The 24,077-nt window shown below is 38.6% G+C and overlaps 1 protein-coding gene and 1 long non-coding RNA gene across 9 annotated transcripts in view; one reads left to right on the top strand and one right to left on the bottom strand.

Moving 5' to 3' along the window:
• Positions 1 to 558: 558 nt before the first annotated feature.
• Positions 559 to 17,714, bottom strand: LOC148217081 (uncharacterized). 2 transcript variants are annotated; one of them, XR_015796132.1, is made up of 3 exons: positions 17,585 to 17,714; positions 6,392 to 6,458; positions 559 to 5,988 (listed from the first exon to the last, which is right to left on the bottom strand). It is a non-coding gene; the product is annotated as an uncharacterized LOC148217081 (long non-coding RNA). The 2 variants fall into 2 exon arrangements; XR_015796131.1 differs by lacking the exon at positions 17,585 to 17,714 and adding an exon at positions 11,805 to 11,985.
• A 37-nt stretch (positions 17,715 to 17,751) lies between these two features.
• The window catches only part of AKAP7 (A-kinase anchoring protein 7), an 83,040-nt gene continuing 76,714 nt past the window's right edge, over positions 17,752 to 24,077 (top strand). For 6 of the 7 annotated variants that reach the window (XR_015796129.1, XR_015796128.1, XM_025175801.2 and 3 more), the window contains exons 1-2: positions 17,752 to 18,529; positions 23,290 to 23,427. Coding sequence is in view for 5 of the 7 variants with exons in the window: in XM_025175801.2 (XP_025031569.2) it covers positions 17,782 to 18,529; positions 23,290 to 23,427 (886 nt within the window). In the remaining 2 variants the exon portion in view is untranslated. The remainder of the gene's footprint in view (positions 18,530 to 23,289; positions 23,428 to 24,077) is intronic. The other variant, XM_025175805.2, reaches the window with a different exon arrangement.

The following is a 24,077-nucleotide window of genomic DNA, read 5'->3' on the forward strand; positions in this document are numbered from 1 at the left end:
CTGCACTGGCTTGGCTCTGACTTGATAATCTCTGAAATATCACTTAAGAGGTTCCTTACATTATTATGGATTAGCCTGTAAAGTTCTGCTAGTTTCCAGTTTGAATGGTGTGATTATTTTTTATTGTTTTTAATGTTTTTACTTGTGAACTGCCAGAGTTGATCAAAGTCAGATGGCATATAAATTTAATAACTAAATATCACCATGAAGATAAAAATAAAAAGGGATATTAATATTTCAGGCTATTGGGTTTTTTTCCCCCCAGAAATTTGCTCAGCCCAGGTTAAAAAAAAGGATCCTGAGCAGTTTTGAACCTGTACTTTTGTAATGTTAGCATTTACTTCCAGTATAATTTCTTTTTGCAAAAATACACATAAAACCATAATCGTCGTATGAAGTCTGTATGATCATTATAAGGACTCCTTAAACTTAATCGATATACTGTATTTCATCAACCTTGTAAACATCAATTATTTGAAATTATAGGGAAGAAAAAATACAACAGATGAAAATATGTAAGTCAACATTGACTCCCTTTTTATTTATTTATTTGCATTATAAATCAGAATTCCACCTTAGATTTTGGCCTTTTATTATTCCATTGAAGAAAGCTCAGCAGTCTTTGTCAAGTGTCTTATTATGCATAATTATGCTCCTGACAAAGCTTGTCCTATTTATCTGTGATGCTTCTAATGCAACCCCTTAAAATATTTAATATGCAAGTATCACTGGTTTTGTTCTTTTTACTGTGCCACTAATCACACACTTTGAAGTGAACAGCATGTAAGAGGGCATAAAATATTCCTATTGATCTGCATCAAATAATCCACAAACCCGATGATTCTTTCAATGGGTGTTCTCTAGTTATTCATATTCTAATAGGAGCAGATGTATTTCAGCTTCAGCATGAAAAAGAAATACTATATTAGAAAGTTAGGATGAGATAACATTTGCTTTGAAAACAAGTAACAAATTTAAAATTTTAAAATTTTATTTTATTTTGGAGTACAAAACAGTTTGAAATTCTATTCTCTGTAAGCTGGGATCTCTCATATATAAATTGCAATCTTATTTGAGAGTCAGTACAATTGAATTCAGAGGACTTACATCTCAGTTTGCACATATTAGATTATGCTCAGTCAAATAAACTAGGTTTTCTGGGAGCAGGATCCAATGTTGTAAAAGCATATGTCCACTTGAGTTACAGGATTTTATTTATTTGTTATTTATTTATTAATCACATTTATATAGCTGTCCATCTCACAAAAAGTGACTCTGGGCAGTGTTTCTGTTATTAAGAAATGTTGTGCAAATTTTGTGCTTCTACCTGCTGTCTTGAAAAGAAATTGCTCCAGAGGTCTTCAAGTCCTCCAGAATATAATTTGAGATTATACTACAGAAAGCAAAAAACAGGGAATCTTTGATTCCACTGATGGAGGTTTTCTTAATGGAACAAAAAGTTCCATCAATGGAAACTGACTACTAAATTCTCCACATAATATGTTATTAACATGTAATGCTTTGCATTTTTTAAAAAAACTAGGAACTTGAATTTATTACATGTTATAGATGTGTTTCTTCTTTATTCTAAATGTGTGATCAGCATACTGATGACATATCAACCTTAAGTGACAAATCACCTAATGGCTTCATAAATATGTTAAATAACCGGGAGCACATATGCCTTTGTTACTCCATACTGGAGCAGTCAAGGATTATATCTCTGGTCCCTTATGATTACATACTGTCCACTCAGGAGAGGAACCACCAAAGTATGTTGCCCCCAACTCCCCCACTCCTTGCAGATGGTCTAGCAGGATACCATGGTTGACGGTATCAAAAGTCAATAGGGTCAAGAGTGATGAGTTCCCCTCATCGAGATCTTAGTGACAGTCATCAGCTGGAACAACCAGTACCATTTCTGTACAATGTACAATGATTAGGTCTGAACCTTGAATGACAAGGATTCAGATAAACTGTTTCTTCTAAGATCCTTTGTATCTGAATTACTATCACCTTCTCAATAACCTTCCCTTAAAAAGGGATGGTGGGAGACTGAGCGATAATTATAAAAAATAGATCAAGAGAGAGCTTCTTTGAGTGAGGGTACACTACCACCTCCTTCAAGGCAGGCAGCATTCCTCCCTTCCTCAAAGAAGAACTGATAATTTCCATGCTCATACCCCAAAGGAGCCAAGAGAGGTGGGCGGCCAGCCTGCAGGTGGTAAAGTCCATATCACAGAAGATCTTATCCCCTTTCTCAGGTTCTGCAAGCTGAAAAGAACTCAAGTTAGCATCATAAGACCTTGCCTAGTTCCCCACTGTGGACTCTGCCCAGCCAGCGTCCATTCCAAAGTGGATACAAGTGTCAGCCCAGCAAGGCAGTCCAGACAAGAAGCACACCCAGAAGTACTAGCTCTAACTTTCTTCTAAGGTTACATTAACAGAACCTTGCAAGTCTGAAAGTACATCTCCCCCACTCATCTTTAGAATCCAAGAAACTAGGGAGGATCCCTTCTGAAATGTTTGCCATGCCCTCATTGCTTCTTTGAGGTAAGCTTTATTATTATTATTAACTTATTTTTTATTACAAAAAAGGAAGAAAAATAGATGAAAGTGCTTTAACATAAAAGTGAAAAAGTTAAACAAAAAAAGTTAACATATCATTATAATAGTACACAGGTCCAATTCTATATATGCTTATCTAATTCAAATATTATTCAAGTACATATATATTCCTAATAGAGTTATATGAGTACCTTGTTTGTTTGTTTTTAACCCAGTGTATTTTGTATAAATGAGTCCCATATTTCATTATGTTTGTCCATACAAAGTCTACGTCTACAGGCAATCTGCTCATAGGTAGCAAGTGTAATCAGGTCTTCGGTCCATTGACTAAATGGGGCCATCTTCTGTGGGCTAAGCTGCCTCTTATCCAACTGTTGTCTAGTCTGCAGCTCTTCCTCCTGTCTCCCAAGGTCATTCTCACATACCATTACAACAAGTGACTTTATCCAAGAAATATACAGAATTCTTTCATACACAATGCTTTCATAAGAAGTTTGAATTGGGTGAAAAGCTGAGTTCCATACACTGCCTTCACCTTCACTATTATAATGCAGGTGCTGGTTGTTCTTAATAAAAGCATTACTACTGTGAGCGTTCTTAAAATCATATAATGTTTTGCCATTAGAGAGGTTATAGAAATGTATTGTGTAACTGATTTCAGTTAACATTATTCATGAATTTGGGCATAAATAGAAAGGTAGAAAAGGAGTGTGTGGTTATCCATTTTCTGAATCATAAATAGGACTGGCTGGGAACAGTGCCAACCACACACACATTCGTCGTCTTTCTGTTGGCCCAAAGGAAAGCTGCCCCTGCTACTGGAATTGAAATCGCAAGATCCACCATGAGAACTCGTGTCGATATGAGTGTCATTCTGAAGCTGTGTTGGTAGAGCCGAGCAAATTTGAACAAATTCGAACAAATAAATAAATGAAGGCTCACTAATTGGCAATGCCAACATCTATTAGTAATTATTACTATAACTACAGGACTGCGGAAAATAACTTCTCCCCCAATTTATTATCATTTATAAGGCGATAAGACAAAATAGTTCAGTTTCATGTAAGACGACAAGCCTTAATGATGGTTTATATTTGATATGATATATAAATAATTTACTGAGCCCCCTCTGATTAAGAAACATTGTCCAAATGCAATGTTTGGCCATCTGTTCACATGTAAGCAGTCACAATAGTTTAATTACAGATTATTGCTGAATTAAAGGCCACACTAATAGCACTCAATAACATGTTTTGTCTCCTTAATCGATCTGAATATCGTTAGTGCTAATTTTCATTTCAGTTACATGACAGGGTTGATGTGAAATAAAGCAATCTTTTATTTTATGTTACAGGTAGTCCTTGGGTTACAATGGCAACTGGGACCAGGATTGCCATCACTAAGCAATGTGGTTGTAAAGTACAATGTCACGTGACCACATCGCTTAGTGATGACAATCCCGGTAGTTCTGGTTGCCACTGTAACCCCAAGACAGGTGGGTCGTTAAGCAGGAAGTGGCAGGAGTTTTAAGTAAGAAGTGTGGGGCTGCCGTGGGGAGTGGGGGAGTGCTGTGGAGGAGAGACAGGCCACGTGTGAGCTCAGGAAGGCCAGAGGGTGGATGGCACCACGGTGTGAGCGCAGGAAGGCTGGGGGGGACTTACCACAACAACTTGCAACCTTCTCTGCCAGCTTCCCCATTGACTTTGCTTGTGGGACGTTGGCAGGGAAAGTCACAAATGGCTATCACATGACCGTGGGATGCTGCAACCGTCGTAAGTGCTAGCTGGTTGCCAGGCACCTGAATTGCAAACATGTGACTGTGGGGGCACTGCAACGGCCGGAACTTCAAGGACGAGTTTTATATAGCACTTATTCAGGATGGTTGCAACTTCAAATAGTTGCTGCGAGTGGTTGGTAAGCGAGGACTACCTGTACATTTATATCCAATAATTCCTCCAGGAACTCAAGTGGCATATATAGTACTCTCCCCTCCCATTTTTCCCCACAACAAAGCCCTGTGAGGTGGGATAATTTAATTTAATTTAATTTAATTTAATTTATTAGATGTGGCAATTTGTGGCCACCCATTCCAGAAGTTTCTGGGTGGCTTACCAAATCCAAAAAAACCCAGTAAAAAATTAAAACAAAACCCACTTAGACAGGTAGCCTGGACTAAAACAACTAGAACAATAAATGGTACCAATATGACAGGGACCCCACAAATATATCAGATACACATTAAGCCCAGACCTTGGAACAAAGCCAGGTCTTTAGGGTTTTTTGGAGCCCCAAGAGAGAGTGTGCCACACATATCTTTGGGGGAGTTGCTGTTCCAGAGGGCAGGGGCAATGATAGAGAAGACATGCTTCCTCAAGAAGGATGGCAACATTTAATTGAAGGGATCTGGAGCACACCCACTGTGCTGGAATCTAGTGGGTGGGCAGAAACAAATGGAGATAGGGGATCCCTCAAGGTTAGACTGAGAGAGAATGACTGGCCGAAAGTCATCTAGTGAATTTTCATAGCTGAGGGCAGACTTGAAACTTGGGACTCCCAAGTCCTAGTTCCATAACTGAACTAATACACCATCCTGCCTCTCTTCATTACTGAAAGATAAGCATATCCCTAAATGCATGTCATAAAGTGGTTAAAAAGAGACATATCTTCCTAGAAACTGTATCCTATAATCTAGATGTAACGCCCTTACTCCAGGATGTACAGAAGCCCATTCTGGTTCTTAAACAGTATAGACATGGAGTGGCGTTAAGCATATATATATTGCAAGAAACATACTTCAGTGCTGAAGCCTTCCATTGTGTACAGCAGCAAGGTATAATCCCTTTGTCCAGTGAATTGCACAAGGTCTGCAAATAGAAGGTGTGTGGCCATCTGTTCACTTCTATCCAGAGAGCTCTGGATTGGAGTGAACAGATGAAATCCACTCAGCTTTGTTCCAGCTCAGCAGCCCTGGTGTCAACAAGGATGTAGATAATGCCCTCATAGGCACAAGTATCCATTAGCATATGTAACTAATCTGATTAACTGGGGAATGTGCAGACATAAGAAAAGATATACAGTGCCACTCACCCAAATATCAAAACAATAATGCTTTTTCGAAGGCGTTTTTTTTATATATTTCTATCTAAGCGTGCAAATAAATATCTCTGTGTATCTCTGTCAACTATGTTGCCACACATAAGCAGCATCATTATGTTATTGATTTTCAGTGTTCATCTACAAGCAGTTACTTCTGCAGCAGCTCCTACACACAGGAGGAAAGTGCCCAGTGGTTTTGAGGAACCTGGTGATTTCTCTAAGAGAAAAGTCTTGGGTAAGGGGGATCACCCCACCTTCTGTAGGTATACTTCAAGTTCCAGGTGACACTGCAGCAGACAGGAAGGGAAAGGGCTTAAGAGGTGGCTGGAGAAGGAGACAAAATAGAGAGAACGATAAGAATGTAATGTCTAAAATTAGGAACCCTCTATGAAAGAACACAGCAATTGGCAACAAGGGTGGGATCCTGGAACATCACATAAGCATGGCTCCCTCTGGTTTTGCTGCTTGGAATTCCACCAACCCTCTTGCCCAACATCACTCAAACAGCACTAAATACCTCAGTGGACATGAAGTGGTGGGTGACTGTTTGGGCCAGGAGCAAATGTTAGATGAAGGGAAATTGAATGGAGTGGCTGGAATTCTGAGGAGTCACCCATCCTGGGACTGCAATATTTTGTTGCCAGTCCCACTTGTCTTCCTGAGTGCAATTTACAGTTAGCACAGATAGTTGTGTAATAGTTGTCAATTCCTATGTGTTTAGACTTGCCTTAATTCTTTGACTAGCCAAAGGAGAGACGAAACCCTTTCATTTCACGTCAATGTCAGTGACTTTACTGTACAAGAGAGGGAGGGGAAGAGAGAGAGAGAGAGAGAGAGACCTGTAACTAATATGTAAAATACAACATATTCAAACATATTTCAGGGGCATATTTGTATTATAATACCATGGGCAACAGGAGTTTCCAATAAAGTGTGTATTTTCAAATCTCAAACCATCCCACAGAGTTTCCAAGTGATTAGTGCAATGTAATATGCTGTTTACCATCTGGTTCTCCAATATGGAAACAACATTAAAGAAATCAAATGTGCTATAGGTACAGTATCTCTGCTGGTAGACAGAGCACCCTGTTGTGAAACCACAAATAAAAGTTAAGCCTGGGCCATATCACAGTATGATACATTTCAAAATGTCACTCCAAGCAAATGTTCTTTTTCTCCATTTCCAGTCCAAAAGCTTACATTACTTATCCCTTGTGTACATATACGCCACTAATACAGCTCATAATTCAAATATATTCTGTAGGTTGAGCCTATGAGGAGACTAAAGTGTTAATTTTGCTTTTTAAGAGGTCAGTTCCATTTTTTACCTCAACATAGTTCTTGTCTCTATGGAACCCATTCAGGGACCCATGCCAATGTAAAATGTTATAGGTTTGAATTTCAGTCCAGCTGTTCTCTTGCAAATCGGTGTATGGTATATCCTTGTGAATAAGATATCCCTTTATAACCAAGGACAAAAGGTATGCTTCTTTATTCTGGTAATGTTACCCAGAATAAAGAGACTCAGAAAAGCTCCAAAACACAGAATAACCAGCTTGTCTTGGCAGAGAAGAGTGAAAGTCTATCTACTTTCCCCATAATGGTTAGCTGCTGGCTCTGTCAGAAAAAGCAATCAAGAGTTACATTCAGATTATGTGCAAGAAAACAAAACTGCCACTCAGGATTCTTAGGATGATGTCTCTCTTTGATCAAAGTGACCTTGGCCAGTTGTTTGGGATTGTTCTGAGAAGAAATGAGTGAAAAGCAAGATGGGAGGACACTCTCCTGCTAAGTGGTGTGTAGGAAGCTGTAAAGGTTTTCAAATGTTTTGATCATTTAAAAATTCTGGCTCTCTCTACTTCTGATATTTGTTCTTTTAGCTATCTCACTTCAGCTGTAGCAGCACAAAATTATGAATTGGGCTTTTCTAGCTAAAAACCTACTATAATTGGAAACAGGTTAGAAGCCTGCATTTTGGCTGTTACAGTTGAGATTCAAATTATGAGAATGCATACTGCATCACTTTCAATTACTAATGTAATTGAATTTAAATTTAAATAATTTTGAGTTAATATTACTGCCTAGCAAGATTGTGCCTTGATCAGGGGTCCCCAAACTCTTCAGCCATCGACCCCTTCATGAAGTTTCAGATTGTTTATTGACCCCCAAACATTATATGAAAATAATTTAATAAATACTAGTTTAGTTAATAGTACTGTGAATAATAATAATGATCATAGATCATAGATAATGACTTAATAAAAAATAGATATTTAAAATATGAAAAATATAAGATTTAACATACCTTTTTTACAGAAACTGTTGATATCCACCTCACCTTCAGGATTAGGGACTGGCATGGAACTCAATAGAGACCCCAAAAGATTAATTGACCCCAATCAACCTTCCCTCATTTATCAACCACCTATTGACTCCCAGACATTTATTGACTCTTGGATAGTCCCATCGATCCTTGGGTGTCGATACTGGCCACTTTGGGGAACCCTGGCCTGGATGGATCTCTACTGCTTAGTAGTCCTAAGATATTTCTTGGTTTACTATTTACACATATCAGTAATTCATTCAATGTCCTCCCACATTCAAGTTGCCTCTGCCCAAACAACAATGCCTCATGTCCAAAGCACAGTAGAGTGCAATGAGAAGGAAAGGAGCAATATAGGTGTTGCAGCTTTTGGAAGTCAAGATGTGTGGAGGAAACTCTTACACTTCTGGGTAGTATTTTCCAGAGATAATGAAAAGGCTACAAAGTCAAGAACTGGGGGTGGAGGAAAGAAAAGAAAGAAGGTAGCTGGCAAAGGCAAACAGTGGTTGCCAGCCAAGAGCAAGAGGAAACAGAGAACACCAGCTTCTGGAGCTAGATTTATACTCAGAACAAACTTGATGGCAACTTGTATCCTCTTGCACAGATTCCAAGATCAGTTTGCAAGATACTGCCATCTAAAAGAAGTATTTTGGCTGCTGCAAGTTTTTTTTCCCCTTAAAAAAGCCTTGCATGATCTCATAGGGTGATCTCTTTTAGTAGGAATATATAGTTCTATTTTCAGTTTCAAATGTGAAAGTCTTTGGAAGAAAAACATATAATGATGGACACCCATATTTGTTTTATATTCAGACCGCAGAATGAGAATTAGTCTGCCAGTTCACATGCTACAAATATGAGTAAAATGATCCAGTTTGTCATCTGTAAAAAAACAAAGGATTGTGCTCCCATATATATGTGTTCCTAAGTACAGGTATTAACCTAATTTCCTCATTGCTTATAAATTAAAGTGTGCTTTTTGCATTACTTTTATTAAATATTGTTGGAGTTTTGAATGAAAATTTGAACTTAGTGATTCAAAATGTGTATGAAATAACAAAAACAACAGTACATAAATCCATTGTCTGCCTTGGAAAATTTAGGCAACTATACTACATGAGAGAGAGAGAGAGAGAGAATGAACAAATGAATTTGTAGCTATATGGGGAAGGAGGACCTCCTGCAAAATGACCCAGCTTCTCTGACAAAACATTGTAGAGAAAAAAAAACCATATTTTTTTAATTTCTGCTAAAAGGATTGTGTGCAAGCTTCTAGAAATGGGTAACTGGCATCCTGCCTTCCAATTTCCTGACAAGGAAATTCCTAAAGGCACACTGTACTCCATATTAATGTTATTGATTTCATTTTAATCAAATTAATACAAAAGAGTACAATAATAATTGGAATACGGTAACTAATAGGCAGATCTGTGACTAGGTTTTAATCTATTTTCCAGTCTTCACATCGCTAAACTTTATGAAAGTATTTATAAATCCAGCTCAGCCCATACCCAAGAACATCTGCTGCCATATGGAGAAAACTGGATGCCAGCCTTCATTAAACCAAGTGTGCAAAATGTACATGGAGGACTGTTATAAAATTATTTTGCAGCCCTGATTTTGCGGTCAGTCCTCTGTCAAGAAATGGGATTTTGGGGAAAGTGTAATTCCCAGAAGAGGAAAGTAGAGAACCCATATAAAATTTCCCATATAAAATTGAAAAACAAGCATATGTTAAAACAGGGGGATTGTTGTGCAGGAGAGATTACAGAATCTGTGCCAGTTGCTCTTCATAAACAGGCACCAGTTTGGCAGCCCATAATATAAGAAGTAAGCCCCCCCATCCCAAGGTTCTGATTCAGGAGTAAGGTACAGTATATTCCTGTTCTGAGGATTTTCTAGGTTCCCACTTCTTCGATCCATCTATGCTACCTACACTAACCATAGTGCAAATGTAATTTGCCCAATCATTCTTTGTGACAACAAACTGATTGTTATGCCATTGCAGTGTGTTCCCATATAAATTAACTAATGGTATTCCATGTCACGGTTTCATCTCATATACTTTTAAAGAAATTAAGTCATTAAAAAGCCAAGATAGAATTGTAGTCATTCAGATTCTGAGTTCACACAAGATACTATAATCTGGTTCTCTTGGTTTTTGCTTATTGTATGAGTTCAACCACTGTGACTTGTAACCACAGATTATTTGCTTTGTGAAATGCAGGAACTGAGCCACGGATAGGTTCAAATGTTTTATAACTACATATATAAAACAAGAGGCTGAGATTGGTCAGATGAGGGTTTAAGCCATCTAGATTATGGTAGAGAACACACCCTAGAATCCTCAATTTTCATGGCATGCAGACTGCAGATGGTGACAGTTGTATCCCACCATGTCTCGGGGAAGGCTAGGTTAATAATTGTAGCAGAGAATCTATGATTGGGCATAGTGTGGCCTTGAACCCAGGCAAGAAATGAGCAAATTGAGTTTAGAAGAGAGGCTGCATGGATGTCACCATGCTTTGAGTCCTGTGCTGCTTCTATAAAGATCCACAACTTCTATCAATGTTCAGAAGAGATCATATGGTTATATGTCATGCTGTAAACAAATTTGATCTGGGTCCAGAAATTGTGTTCCTTCTTCTTAAACTATATGCAAAATGTCTATTTTGGCTCTCTATTCATTCAGTAACTTTGACTACAGTCTGGATCAGCAATGTAAAGAGAATGCAAGTTGATGTTAGCATTTGGACGGCGGGGGGGTTGTCATCCTCTCTAAATGGCAGCACAGAGCAAAAAGTCGAAAGGACAAAAAGTAACAGCTGAATGATGTTCAGGCAGGATAATGCATTTGCAGGTTTTCCTCGTGCAAAAGAAGAAGTTTCAAAATACACAAAAAATCATATATGAGTTAGATTTTTCAAGCTCTTGAGCACATAGAAGAATAAACTCCTATAGTATAGCTTGTGGAATTGACAAACAGTCATTGATATCAGGCATTAGAAATGAGCTTAAAAAGCAGGATCTTGAACAATACGTTACACTGAAGGAACTTGTATTCAGGGTGATAGCCATGCATTATCCAGCATATTCCACATTCATGTTGCTGAATTTCTATTTCTTTTCATTTTAGTCAGTTAACATTCTGCCGCTACTGAATATTATTAAGCTGCCTTGTTTTGTGTCATTCATCTAATGCTTTCTTTATCCTTCTACAAATCTTGGGCTTCCCTGTTGTGCAATTTGGCTACCTAAGCATTGTACCCAAGAAAAATAGAAAGGCAATGAGTCATTTCTATTCCACCACCTGGCCCTTTGGACAGGAGAAAAGAACTAAAAAAACCTCAAAAGGTTTTTAAAAAATGATATGCCTGCAATAAAGGATAAGTTAAAAAGAAGCATAGACAGAAAAACTGAAAGCATAACATTTCACAAAAAGTAATGTTGTGGAAGCAGGTTTTAAAACTGTGTTTTTATTTAGCAAATGAATTTAGTCTTAAAACAATTATTTTACTAGGTTGCAAATATGCATGTCTTCCAACTGGAACAGGATAATTTTTGGATCCAATTCTGCATTCCTCATTAAAAATCCCACTGAAGTCAATTAAGAGTGTTCTGTTTTGTTGGACAGGATAGTTATGTACGCACATGAGCAAAAATGCAAAATCTGGTCTTTTTGCTGGAAAGGAAATTGCTACGCAGCTTATGCATCAAGCTGAAATTATATGTTTTATTGTTGATGTTACTTTTTAATGAACTGTTTGACACATTTTCTCTGTACTCCATTTCAGATTGAAGATTAATTCAAAGTACTTACAGTGTTGGAAGATTTCCATCCTTTTTTTCCTTCTCATTCCAGACTGCACATATTTTTCAGTGTTGTTGTAAGAGGGAGGCACATTTCCCCCATCAACCTGTCTCAAAAGTATGAGATTTTTGGACTTCAGTGAGCTGTTTCATGGCATCCTGCTTTGGTGAATAACTTCTGATAATGGCCTCTCAAGCTCACATCCTTTTACTTAGAGATACGTTTTCTTTTGGAAGGGCAGGAAACAAAAATGCAACAGACATCCCATTGAAGCAGTTTCCTGCTTTATGCTGACTTCATATAGTAATGCAATGTGGCATCCTGGCATGGTGTCAAAACTCTGTATTCAGAAACAGTAAGTTATATGCATTTTGCTTAGAGGTGTAATAAAACTCACCATGTAATACTGAGAAATACTACTGTACTTGGAAATCAGTAAGGCCTGGATGTGTCTTGGATCCTAAGCATACAGAAAGCGCTCTGTATAGGATCAGATCAATTGTTTAAGTAAACAGAAATGCTCCCTCAAAAAGTCATGTGTCTCAGCAGCACAGTTAAAGACATCATCATTCCTTGTTTCCAAAGATAAGATAAGATTACATGTTTTGAAAATAAGACAATAGAAACCATTGTCTTCATATCTTATAGAATGAACCCCCCCCCTCCCCAGCTACAATAGTTGTAAACACCAGCTCTCCATAGCATGTTAGGGAATTTAGAAGAGCCACAAGAATATGATTTTGAAAACATAATTGTTATAGTTAAAAAAGTAAACATCCCAAATTCATAACATTGCAGCTCAAACCCCACAGGCTAAGAAGAACACAAGCTTTTTGCTACATAATGCTGTCCAATGACCACAAAGTGATTTACTAGAAAAATAAAACACAAACTAATAAATAAAAATAGTGTGATAAAATCAGTTGGAAGCAAATACATCAGGAGGAATCAAATGCCAGAATAAAGAGGTGTATCTTAATCATTTTTGTTTAAAGCAAAGCCTCCTTCAAACTTGCCTCTTTAAGACATCATGGGGATATCCATGCAGTTTTCTAGGAAACAATATGGAAGTGGTTTGCCATTGCCTTCTTCTTCCACATTACTTTTAGAATTCCCAATCTAATATGGGACTAATAAGAAAACAAATGCACCAACCAGGGCGGAGCATGCCACAAGTGGGCATGGGATTGCTGCCAACCCATATCCAATCTCCTATACGTCAGCTGTCAAAGATACAAAAATATAGGGATACGCAACATTCTATGCACAAACTATTCTGTGCACAAATAGCTAGTTCCGGGTGGTCTATGTCTGGCTAGAAATGCTTCAGGGGGAGGGGGGGAAAAACCCAAGACTATTGGCAGTAGCTAAGGGGATGTAGGGAAAGGAAGGTACTAGGAAAATAGGGAGGAGTAGGCAGCCTGAGCGGCCAGCTACTGTTGCTGTCAATGTCCTTAACTCTGAGTGTGGCATATCCAATTTTGTACCACCAAAAATGAATAGTTTTGCCACTGAACTTTGAGAGCATGACTGGGGGCTCCGGAAAGTTCATAGGTGACCTATGGAATGGTTATCTGACTTAGATTGCATAGGTATGTGTACTAGAGCCAACTAATTAATTTAAGACAGTTTTAACTATATGCCAAGTTCTTGATAACCTACTTCAATAGAAAGCAAGATTTTCCTAGGGTTTTATGTCACAATACTTATTGAAAGAGGATAGGGGGAAAACTACAATAATCTCAGCAACTGGACTGCTTTCAACTGAGAATGTGATTTATCTCATAGGTTGCAACACTGGAGACTTTTCCAGTCTTTTACTCACTGACTCTGTGCAAACTGGTGAAGTTATCCTCTTAACTGATAAATGATTTAAAACAAAAGGAAACCCCAAGCATTCCAGATTCAAGAACAGAGATCCTAGTCCCTATCTCTGTATCTCACATGGCCTTGCCTATTTTACTGTATCCTCAGGATGGCCTACAGTGTCCCCCCATACCTTAACCAAAATTTTGCTTGATCCTGATCTAGAACCCTCAGCTTTTTATCCCCACAGAAACAAGTGGCAGGCCTTGGGGTAGCATCTAATAAATTTGTGCATGTATTGGTATCAGATTCAGCTTCATAAATTACTACCACGCAGAACCAGCCTTCTCTATTACATCTTTGCAACCTCTTAATCTGAACAGATACCATTTAAGAATCTTTGATTTACAGACATTCCTATTGAATATGAAAGGCTGCAATTTTAAATACTTTTAGAATCCTGAATACCAATTCCTAGGGAGTAATAGTGGAAGAGGGCTATCACCCTCCAATACCATGCTTCTGAGCTACTTGGATGCATTTGGCTAGTTGGTATATGATACAGAATGCAGGATCAAATGGTGCTTTAAATTGATGCAGTCAGGCTTTTCTTATGTCCTTATCCTAAAACTTTCTGCTCAGAAATAAGTACTATTCAATTTAGTGGGGTTTATTCCTATGTAGGAGGTCACAAGAGTCAACCTTGTTAGGAAATCAAAACAATTGAATATATACATGAATTCATATAGAATAGCATCATAAATAGTTACAGAATTTCAACAATGTTAATATTCATAACATTACTCTATTGAAATTCAATAGCCATTTATGATGCTATGAATATTTACTTACTTCCTCTATTTGCAATAAAGGTTGCTTCTAGATACTAGTGCATGGCACTTCAGTCTTAGGCTGAAATACTATCCACTTACATATAGAAATAAATATATAGGATTCCACTCTTAATGTGTTAAGGTAGCAATCTTTCCATGTTGATATTTTTTGTGAAGGGTTGGTTCCCAGGCACAAATGGGCAATGTAAGTTGAAGCCTTGAAGTCACAGCATATGCCATAATTTCTGTGTAGACTCACTACCTTCTATGACCTACAAAATGACACTAATTCCAATTGTCTCTCCCTCTCTATAATTTGTATCTCCACTGGTTCCGTCCCTTTCACTAGGGTTCGATTATGTCTGTTTTAGCTACATTGAAATCCAAGCAATCCAGCCTTCTCCATGACATTTCCCAACACTCATGCCAACATATACCATGATCATTGATTCCTCCCTTATTCATTTTTCAGCCAAGTTAGATGAAGTGACATTTGCTAACTCTATAAAAGGCACACAAATCACTGTGCAGTCTAGACTCCAATCACAAATCCATCTCTCAGATGATCCTACATCCCACAATTATGTATCCCTAGGCAAATAAATCCTCAATGGCATTTCCTGTTTTGGGGTATGCTATATAAAGGCTAAGTAGTGACTGGTAATATTTCACTTTTTCAATGCCCACTTGATGTTTAGATTTCCATTTTTCTGTTCCATGCACAATGCAAGTTTGCTGCCTTTACAAAACCTTTGCTATAATTAGTGGAATATGCAGGTCTAGTTAGGACATAAGTCACTCACAATTAGTTTTGCCCTTTGAAAAGGGCCATTAAATAAGGAACTCAGGCTACCAGGCCAGGTTCAACTGGTCTTTTGGCATTCTGTAGCAGAATACTGGCTTTGATGAAAAAGATATCTCATGCCTGCTCTTTAATTTGAATATAACACACCTTGAAAATCACTGGACTGAGTAGTAAAGAACCAAGGAGATACTGATAGATTAAAACTGCAGCACTGTAAATATCTCTTAATTCCCCCCCCCCCCACCATCAGTTCAAAATCTGGAAACACTGGTAGAAAATGGGCTGCATTCAGAACCATTTTTCTAGAAGAATTTGTTAACTCCATCTTACTAGTTACTCTTTCCCCTTAATCTCTAACAAAAGGGTTTAAAAATGTTTTCAGTTCATTGCCAGCTGCTCAAGATGTGTGTTGTTGCATTTCCAGAAAGATAACTCTTCCATTAGCTAGCTAGCTTCCTCTGGAGGGAACATCCTTTATAATACCGCTGTAATTGGTTCCATATGAATACTTTTCCTTTTTCTCTCCAGTGCCTTATTAACTCCTTCCTTCCTCCTTAAACTTCTGCTGCAGTTTGTTCTCTTAATGCTCTGATAGTGAAATTGCAAAATGGATAATCTAACTTTGTTTTATTTTGTTAAGTGATCCACAGGTTAACTAAAGTCTTTCCCAACTTGGGAATTTTGGGTGTTGTAGTCCCACACATCTGAAAGGACCGGATTTGGGAAGAATGGTTTTGGCTTTGACTAGGCAGTCAGACTAAATGCCATGTGAATCCAGCTTACTTGATGTGGCTGAACCACTTCATTAGAAATGAATGAGAGGATTCAAATTTATAGTCTCCCTACATAAACCAAACCAAACTACACTAAACCTCCTAGCAATCCCAGCAAGTAAGTTCAGTATTGATAGATGCTACACTGTCATTCAGCAATAAGCTTCTAAACCCCACAGATAAAAGTAACAGTACTTCTGAGTGTGTATCAAGATCAATGGCCTGATCTATATAGCTGGATTCAGGGATCAAGCCATTACAACTAGGTGGTAAGGATTCCTACAAGCTCCAGTGGCATCTCTCTGGATATTTAACCCCAAACACCATTAAATTTAATCCACTGTTCCCAGTATCAGACAGTAACATCTATCCCCTCTCTAAAACTGTAAGATGACCCAGAGTATTGATGAAAACATGCTTCCAAATGCCAGAGTATTTGACGAAGTTTAGGGTTATTTCATTTGTTTATTAGATTTATATCTTGCCTTTTATTTAAAAGTTCAACATTATACACATAGCTCTCCCTCCATGACTTTCCCTCCCAACAGTCCAGTAACGTAGATTGTGCTAATGACTGGCCCAAAGTTACCTAATGGCTGAGGGAGAACTGGAACTTGATTCCCTCCATTCCTAGTCCAACACCTTAACCTTGTGACAAACACCAAGTACACAAATGGGAAAGGCAGAGAGATTTAAAAAGAAAAAAAAAAGGCTCTCTCAAGAAATTACAGGTTTTTTGCCCAAGAGATTTTATCGCTTCTCTAAAGGCAAAATTGCTAGGCTTCAAATGTGTATATACTCAAATATAATGTTTGCCCAAGACCTCATAAATAGAATGAGATGGGCTTTAAATGATGAGGGTTTGATCAAAAGGCTAGAGCAGTCAAGTAGTGGGAATATTTCAAAGACCATCTGCAAGGAGGGAGATCCAAAAGATGGTGGAAGCAGCATTGCCATACAAACCTCACTCCTCTTGCATATGCATCAATATCACACACACACACACACATGTATAAAAGGGGCAGAGCTTGCAATGACTACAAGTCCGCTATCTCTACACCTTTACTCTGGCTGGGTTCACACAACTTACTAGCCATGATTAACAATCTGTTTCCTGAGTTAACATGGCTGGATTTATACACTGTAATGAAGCTTAAATTAACCGTATTAGCTTCCACAATACATTAAGCTACAAACCAAATAACCACAACTGAGCCTAATATGTTGTGTTTGTGTTTACTTATTTCGCTACATGGGGTGAATTTGCACAATACATTTAACTGGTAATTTCTAGGTGCAATGCGTTGTGCAAATCCACAAACTCAATTTATAGCCAGGAGAGGACTATTCTAACCCCACAGCACCCTAGGTAAATCATCAATTAAAGCATCTCCCAATCAGGCCTTGTTCTAGAAACCCAGAAGCCTATTCAATTTCTGTTTACATTTCCAGTCAGGTATATGGACAGGTGTAGAGCAGCTGAAAACATAAGGCATTCATTATGAAACTGGTTGCCAAAGGCCATTCAATCACAGCGTACACCATCCAAAATTGCTTGGCTGCCATACCCACCACTTCCTGTTTGAAGAGGTCACGTTGCCATAATGAAGTTACCGATGCTCTTTTTGCATAAAAGCTCATGGGATACCAGGCAGGATTGGACCAAGTAATGAGAAACAGTGTGTTTTTCAAAATGGGCTCCCTTGATCTGGTCAGCAGTTTTGTGTTGCCACGTCCAATAAACAGAAGCTACGGCATAATTATGGGTTATGTGGGTCAAGAATATTATGCAGATGCAGCCGGTGCTCCACACCAAGAATTTGGTTCTGCCTTGGCCCTGTACCAGTCAGAGAATGCAGAGAGAGAGACTTCTGCTTCTAGCAGCTCCCTCCTCAGCTGCGAGAGTGAAAACAGAAAACCTCGAGAGGGCGAAAGAACTAATAGCTGGAAATTCTTTTCACACGAGTAACAGCCGTTCCGCACCTATCAGAAATAAAGGCCCAATCCTATTCACTCTCAATAAACATTCGGAACAACGTCATAATACACGGCTCGGTCCTCCAGCTAATTTCGAACCCACTCTGCAGCTGCGTTGCATGATGGGAGTCGTAGTTTTTCGCAATGTCGACGTGCGGGGAGCAGAGTCATGTCTGTTCCGCCGACCGAACGGCAGTGGTCGGTGGAGCTTCCCTTTGGCTCCTCCGCTTTTCCGTAGGTGCTTGGACGGAGGCAAGAGCCGGGACATGATACCACGGCTGCCCCGGCTTCTTTTCCGGACTCTTCGCTCCGCTCGCTTCGCCGCAGGGGCAGCTGGGTTCCCTAGTCCCCAGATCCCCTGGGCGGCCCCAGAGGCGGGACGGGGATTTCTGGGCTCCGGGGCCGTTATGGCTGTGCAAGGGCCCTCCCTTCTCCGGGCGGATTCCCAAAGGCTGGAAGCGGAGGAGGAGGAAGCTGGGCGAGGAATGGGAGAAAAAGTTCAGCTTCCCCCCGCAAGCGAGCAGTTGTCACAACAGATCGGTGAGGAGGAGAAAATAAATGTAGCAGCGGCTCCGAGGCCAAGAGAGGAGCATCCAGCAGGCCCACCCTTCTCTCCAGCCTTTCCTTCCTTAACGGGGGCGGTGGAGGGGGACTTCCATTTTGTGTCTCACGGTTTGGCAGTAGCAGATTTGAAACCTCCCTTCCTCTGAAGCTTGTGCAATGCTGCTCGTTCAGGCGCTTAGAAACGCTGGCCTGCAAGTTCTCAGCCCAAAAGGGAGTTCAGCCATCATGAAGGCATCTAAATCCGTAGAGAGACCACCTGATCTGCGAATGAATCATTATAATTATGAGTATTCCACATATTCATGTATTATGAATAATTATAAGTACTCCACAAAAGGAAAAAGGGGTGAGAATTCTTCTAAAAGAAAACAACCACTTGGGCTGAAAGACTTGGTGCAGTAGGAAGCCTACAGCCACTAAAGTAGGATCTTGTTTGAGCCCAGTTCAACTTCTGGATATTATATAGACACGTCCCTGTTGTTTTCTGGGCAAGAGTACCAAAGGGGCTTGCCATTGTTACCCTCCTTTTTTTTTTTTTTTAACTTTTCAGTCTAGCCTGCTACTCTGATATTTTCTGGTGGCCTCCTTTCCAATTACTGATTGGGTTTAATCCTGCTCCTGGTTAAAACATTGGGATATCATGTAACTGCCAGCTGGAGGTAACTACTAGGAGTTATGATGTGCTTATTAAAGGGTAGTAACTGTGCATGTAAGTACATAAACATGCCAATATCACACCATGCTTTTTAAGTAAACAGCTGGTAAGAAGGAGGGTCATAAAACCCCAATTTGTTCTGTATAACTAGCACAGAAAATAAGCAAGTGCCTTATAAGCCACTGCAGTTTGTTTGTTAAATCCCCTTTTGGTTTTACGTATATTTTTACTTTATATGGGGATATTGTTCTTTTTTTAGTTGGCATAACCCATAAAATAAACTTTTTCTTTCACTGTATGTCTACTCTGTTAGGGAAATTTGTCTAAGACTTGGTGGTATGTGATAAACTTTATGATGCAGTATGAAGTTGAATTTTCTATCCACCTTATTCCATTATCTCAAACTTTTTTAGTTTGCATTAAGGTCACAGGTGCTTTTGTGCCCCTGCCCTTCCATTTTCTCATAGAAACTTTAGATCCTGAATTATTGGGAGAAATTAAAAGTGTCTATCTCTTAAATACACTTAGAAAGTGAAAGTGATATTAATATCTGGTCTGCTTTAACAGCTGCCAGCAATTCAGATTTTGTAATAGACTTTCGATACAATTTGGGGAAAAGTGTCAATGCGGTGCATTCATATTTACTACTTAAGACAGCAATTCTTCATTCAGGTAGTAAAATGTTGCTTGTTAAGCAAAATGGAATAATTTGCTTTCACTCAGTGATACTGAAAATTGTTCAGAAAAATGCTTCATGATGCAGAATTTGTTGAAATAAACCATGATGAGCAACAGCCCTCAAGAGCAGATGTGGTAGCACAAATAATAGGGAAATGCTTATTCTGGGAGATGCAAGGGTTGAATGCAGGTATATTTCATGATCCTTTCATTTGTGAATCTTGCTTGAATGCAGTTATAGATCCAGCTTGTACCTGAAGTACATAGGCATTCCAGAGTTGCAAAATTTCTAATAATCAAGGATCACATGCTTCTATATGACAGCTGTAAGAAAAACATTTGACAATTAGATATCTGTAAAACAACATACTGTCTATCCCTGAGAGTGTGTTCATATTTTAGAAACTGAACATTTAGGATAGGAATCCAGTTCAATTGCTGTATCTCAGTAATAAGGAACAGAACAGCCTATGAATCTCCACAGCAGATTCTCCAAGTCAAACTCAACTCCTGATGATATAATGGATAGGTTCATATGATTTTATTGGTAACGGTCCCAGAAGTGGTTTGCCATAGCCATTTTCTAGTCTGTTGTTTTGACTTCTCAATCTAGTCTACATCTCTTGTATTCCCTAGATGTCTTCCATTCAAACAGGAACCACACCCCTGCTTCTCCATAATTAAAAATGCATCTTCAGTTTGAAAACAAGGTTATTGTAATGTAATATTCTGAGAAAGTACCCAATCCTAGGCATACTCATTCATAGATGACCATTGTTTTATAACTAAACAATCATAGAGTTGAAAGGCATCATTGAGACTATTCAGTTCAACCTGCTACTTATAGCAAGAATCAAACTTAAAGCATTCCTCACATATGGTTTTTCAGTCTCTGAACACAGCCAGAAAAGGAGAGCAAAGGCATTCAATATTGGTCTTTTATGAATTGGTTCTTTAATGAAAGTTATAGGCCAGTAAATAACAATAACCCACAGTTATGTGTTGGAGTTATTTTCTTCTGATCTATAGTTGTTAACCAGCAGACTATCCAACATTATGACTCACTTGTTTGTCTCATCCTTTTTTGATAATTTCCCTTGAGAGAAATAATACCTGCTTTACTTGTTAATACTGCAAATCATTTGTTCAGCAGTTCCTGCTTCTTTGCGTATTGATCATTCATAGCATTTACATTTACATTATGGCCAAAGCACACATTTCTTTATGTTGCAAATGGGGCAATTAAGGTCCTATACATACTAGTCAGGGAAATCCATCAAATCTTTTTTTCCCCTGTTAAATACTGTCTTCAAAGAGGACCAAAAAAGCGGACTAATAAAAGACAGTTGCCATAATAGCCCTTTTACTTGTAATAATTTGGGGAATTTAAGATGGCAAACTAGATTTGGTCAGTGATAGTGTACCTAAAAGGAACTTGTGATCAGTTTCCCAATTATCCAGATGGTGCATGCATTTGTAAGCTTTTAGCTGTCTGCCTAAAACAGAGCAATTGAAATTAATGCCTCTGATTTTGGGCCAGGCCATTTTTTCCCCCTCCCTTCCCATCCCCATCCCCATCCCCAAGTAAAATGGCACATAATGGTTTTAAAACTTCAGGGCCATTACCCTGTGGAAGACGGGGTTGCTAAACTAAGATGTCCATCTTTAGCATTTCATACTAGGGATTTTTTTTTCAACCAGTCACCATCTAACAGCTATTGCAGTTTCTCTGCAGCCTCTGGGATCAGTTATCCTTGTTATCCTTCCCTTGTTGTTTTACACTGAAGCCAATTAGCTCGTAATCAGGTGGCTTATCTCCCCTAGCGCTAGGGATGAGGTATCTAAGAAACACTATACAGGACACTAATAATCTGGATCAAATGGTTGGGTTTTTTCACACACCATCTATCAAGCCACAGAATAAAACGTGCTCCTCTGTTGCCAAATTCCCCCTGGGTTAGATGTGGAATACCCAACCTTGACAGTGAGATGTGCTTTTCTGCAGCAATGAAAGATTTTTTGCTACACTGAAATTCTCACATGAGGCTTCCCCTCATTTTAGAGTTTCCCCCCTGAGATTGCTATGGTCGGTGTAAAGCCTCAAGAAAAGAAAAGAAAAGAAAAAAGCCAAACACACCAAGGAATGTTAAGCTTTTTTTTTTTTTTTTTTAAGTACCACATTTGTATAGTACATGCTACAATCAAAATGGCATGGAGTTCTGAAAAATACACGAAGGATGTGATATACTTAAAAATATGGCTAATACGCTTAATGTAGTGACATGGAGCAAAACTTAAACGTGTTACTCTGAGTTTACTGCTTTTCAGGATGGAATCCCGTTTGTTTTTCCTGAATCAAGCCTTGGGGAACTTAGCGAGGTTTCTGAGACTCCCTAATAACCGTGGAGTCCTTGGGGTTCTCTGAGCTTGGTTGTTTGCAAGCCCCATCCCATTCTAGCACTGAAGATGCTACCTAGCGGGGTAATGAAACGTTTGCAAGAAAACCCAGCTCAGAGAACCCCAAGGACTCCACAGTTCAACCCTGAGCTACACATATTCGCTTCTGTTGGTACTCCCTAATAAAGCTAAATCTGCTTAGGTTTGTAACCTAAATCAACATGAAAAAGAATTCCCAGAATTCCTCTTTTATGTTGTTGCCTGGTTGCCTACCAGCACTACAAGTCAATAGGTAATGGATAAGAGGAGATTATAATTGAATCGTGGCTTTTGCTCATGTCCCTGAACACATACACAGCCACAACACAATAGGAGCGATGCAGATACTTGAGCATTTGGAATTAAAAAAAAAAAAAAGTTTGAAGATGTTTATTTAAAAGCATGGGTCCCACCTTTTAAGGTAAGTTTCCCAGATAGCTCTAAATAAGAAATGAGCAGTAATAAAATCTAAAATCAAACAAGTGATAACATTGTTTCCATTTAGCAGTTCCAGCTATGGAGGAGCCTGTTAAATGTATCTTGGCTGAATCATCTCTCAGTACAGAGCTGAGTCGCCAACCTTTCTTCACGTTAATAAACACTGTTAATAACTTCTTCAGCCATATCCAGATATAACACTGGGAGATTTATTCTAGTTTCGAAGCTTAAAAATGGGAGCAAGAGAATTAATCTAAACTCCAGATTGTTATGAAACACTTGAGTCAGCTTTGTCTCTGTTTTTCAAATGGGGATCAAAACACGTATGTGTATGTTATTGTAATTTGTTAAATGCTTTAAAAATCAGCTAAAATTGCAAAATGGAGAAACAAGCAAATGCTTGAGAACCTCTGTTATACTTGAAAAACTGCCTTGTAACGAGCTATAAGTCTAGAACAGAATTTTACTGGTGATGGTTTAATCAGCCATGAAATCTAAAACCCAATTCATTGTTTTAAATGTATTCCAGATGGAAAACAAACTCTGGAGTGTAAGAAAAAAGAAAGAAAAAAGCAAAGGAAGGAATCGTATGGTTCTAATGATTCGACTGATAATTTGATGATGGAAATGCCATTTGCCAAAGCAGATATTGAACCTGAATTTAGCAGTAAGTTTAAGTAGCAATATAGAACTATGAAACTTTGTTAGATATTCACACTGCAGTTAAGTAAACAAGTCCCATTTAGGCAAAATTTCTTCAGATTTTTGTTCTAACCTTTGAAGTTTCAAATGCCAAGTCTTGTCGGTCCTGCCTTTCAAAATACTTAGAAGTTTCAGTTTTCTAAAATATACTTGAATTCTAAGTTAATCAGTAAAAGAATTCTATGAAGCAAAAGCTTTCTGCTTTCTAGTGCTTGCTGGTGCTAACATTTTAAGGAAATGCCACAAAAGGGCAATTACAGTAATGAAAAATGCAGTTAAAACATTTAATAAGGAAAGGTGGGATTGCTTGATTATACATCTGAAACAACTAACTAAAAGATTAAGAGTGGCCAGGGTGTGTGAACATAGGACTAATTAAAGCTTCAGGAGCAGAAGGAAGTCTTAATAGGTACTCTGCAAAGGCCACCTGGACCAAATGGTGCTATAATTTGAGTTTTAAGTTTCAAAACATACACACAGGGTTACATTCACTCTGAAAAAAGGCATGTATTTAAGATACCATAGAAAATACTGGAACACAAGAATTTTAAAGCAACATTGTATGAGTGTCTCATAAAAGAAAAGATGAGTGAGCAAGTGTTCCTTCTGGAGAAA

Source organism: Python bivittatus, unplaced genomic scaffold (genome assembly GCF_059951505.1).
Source record: "Python bivittatus isolate LINGU-HERP-01145 unplaced genomic scaffold, Pbiv_v1 ctg000020_np1212, whole genome shotgun sequence".
Classification (NCBI taxonomy): domain Eukaryota; kingdom Metazoa; phylum Chordata; class Lepidosauria; order Squamata; family Pythonidae; genus Python; species Python bivittatus.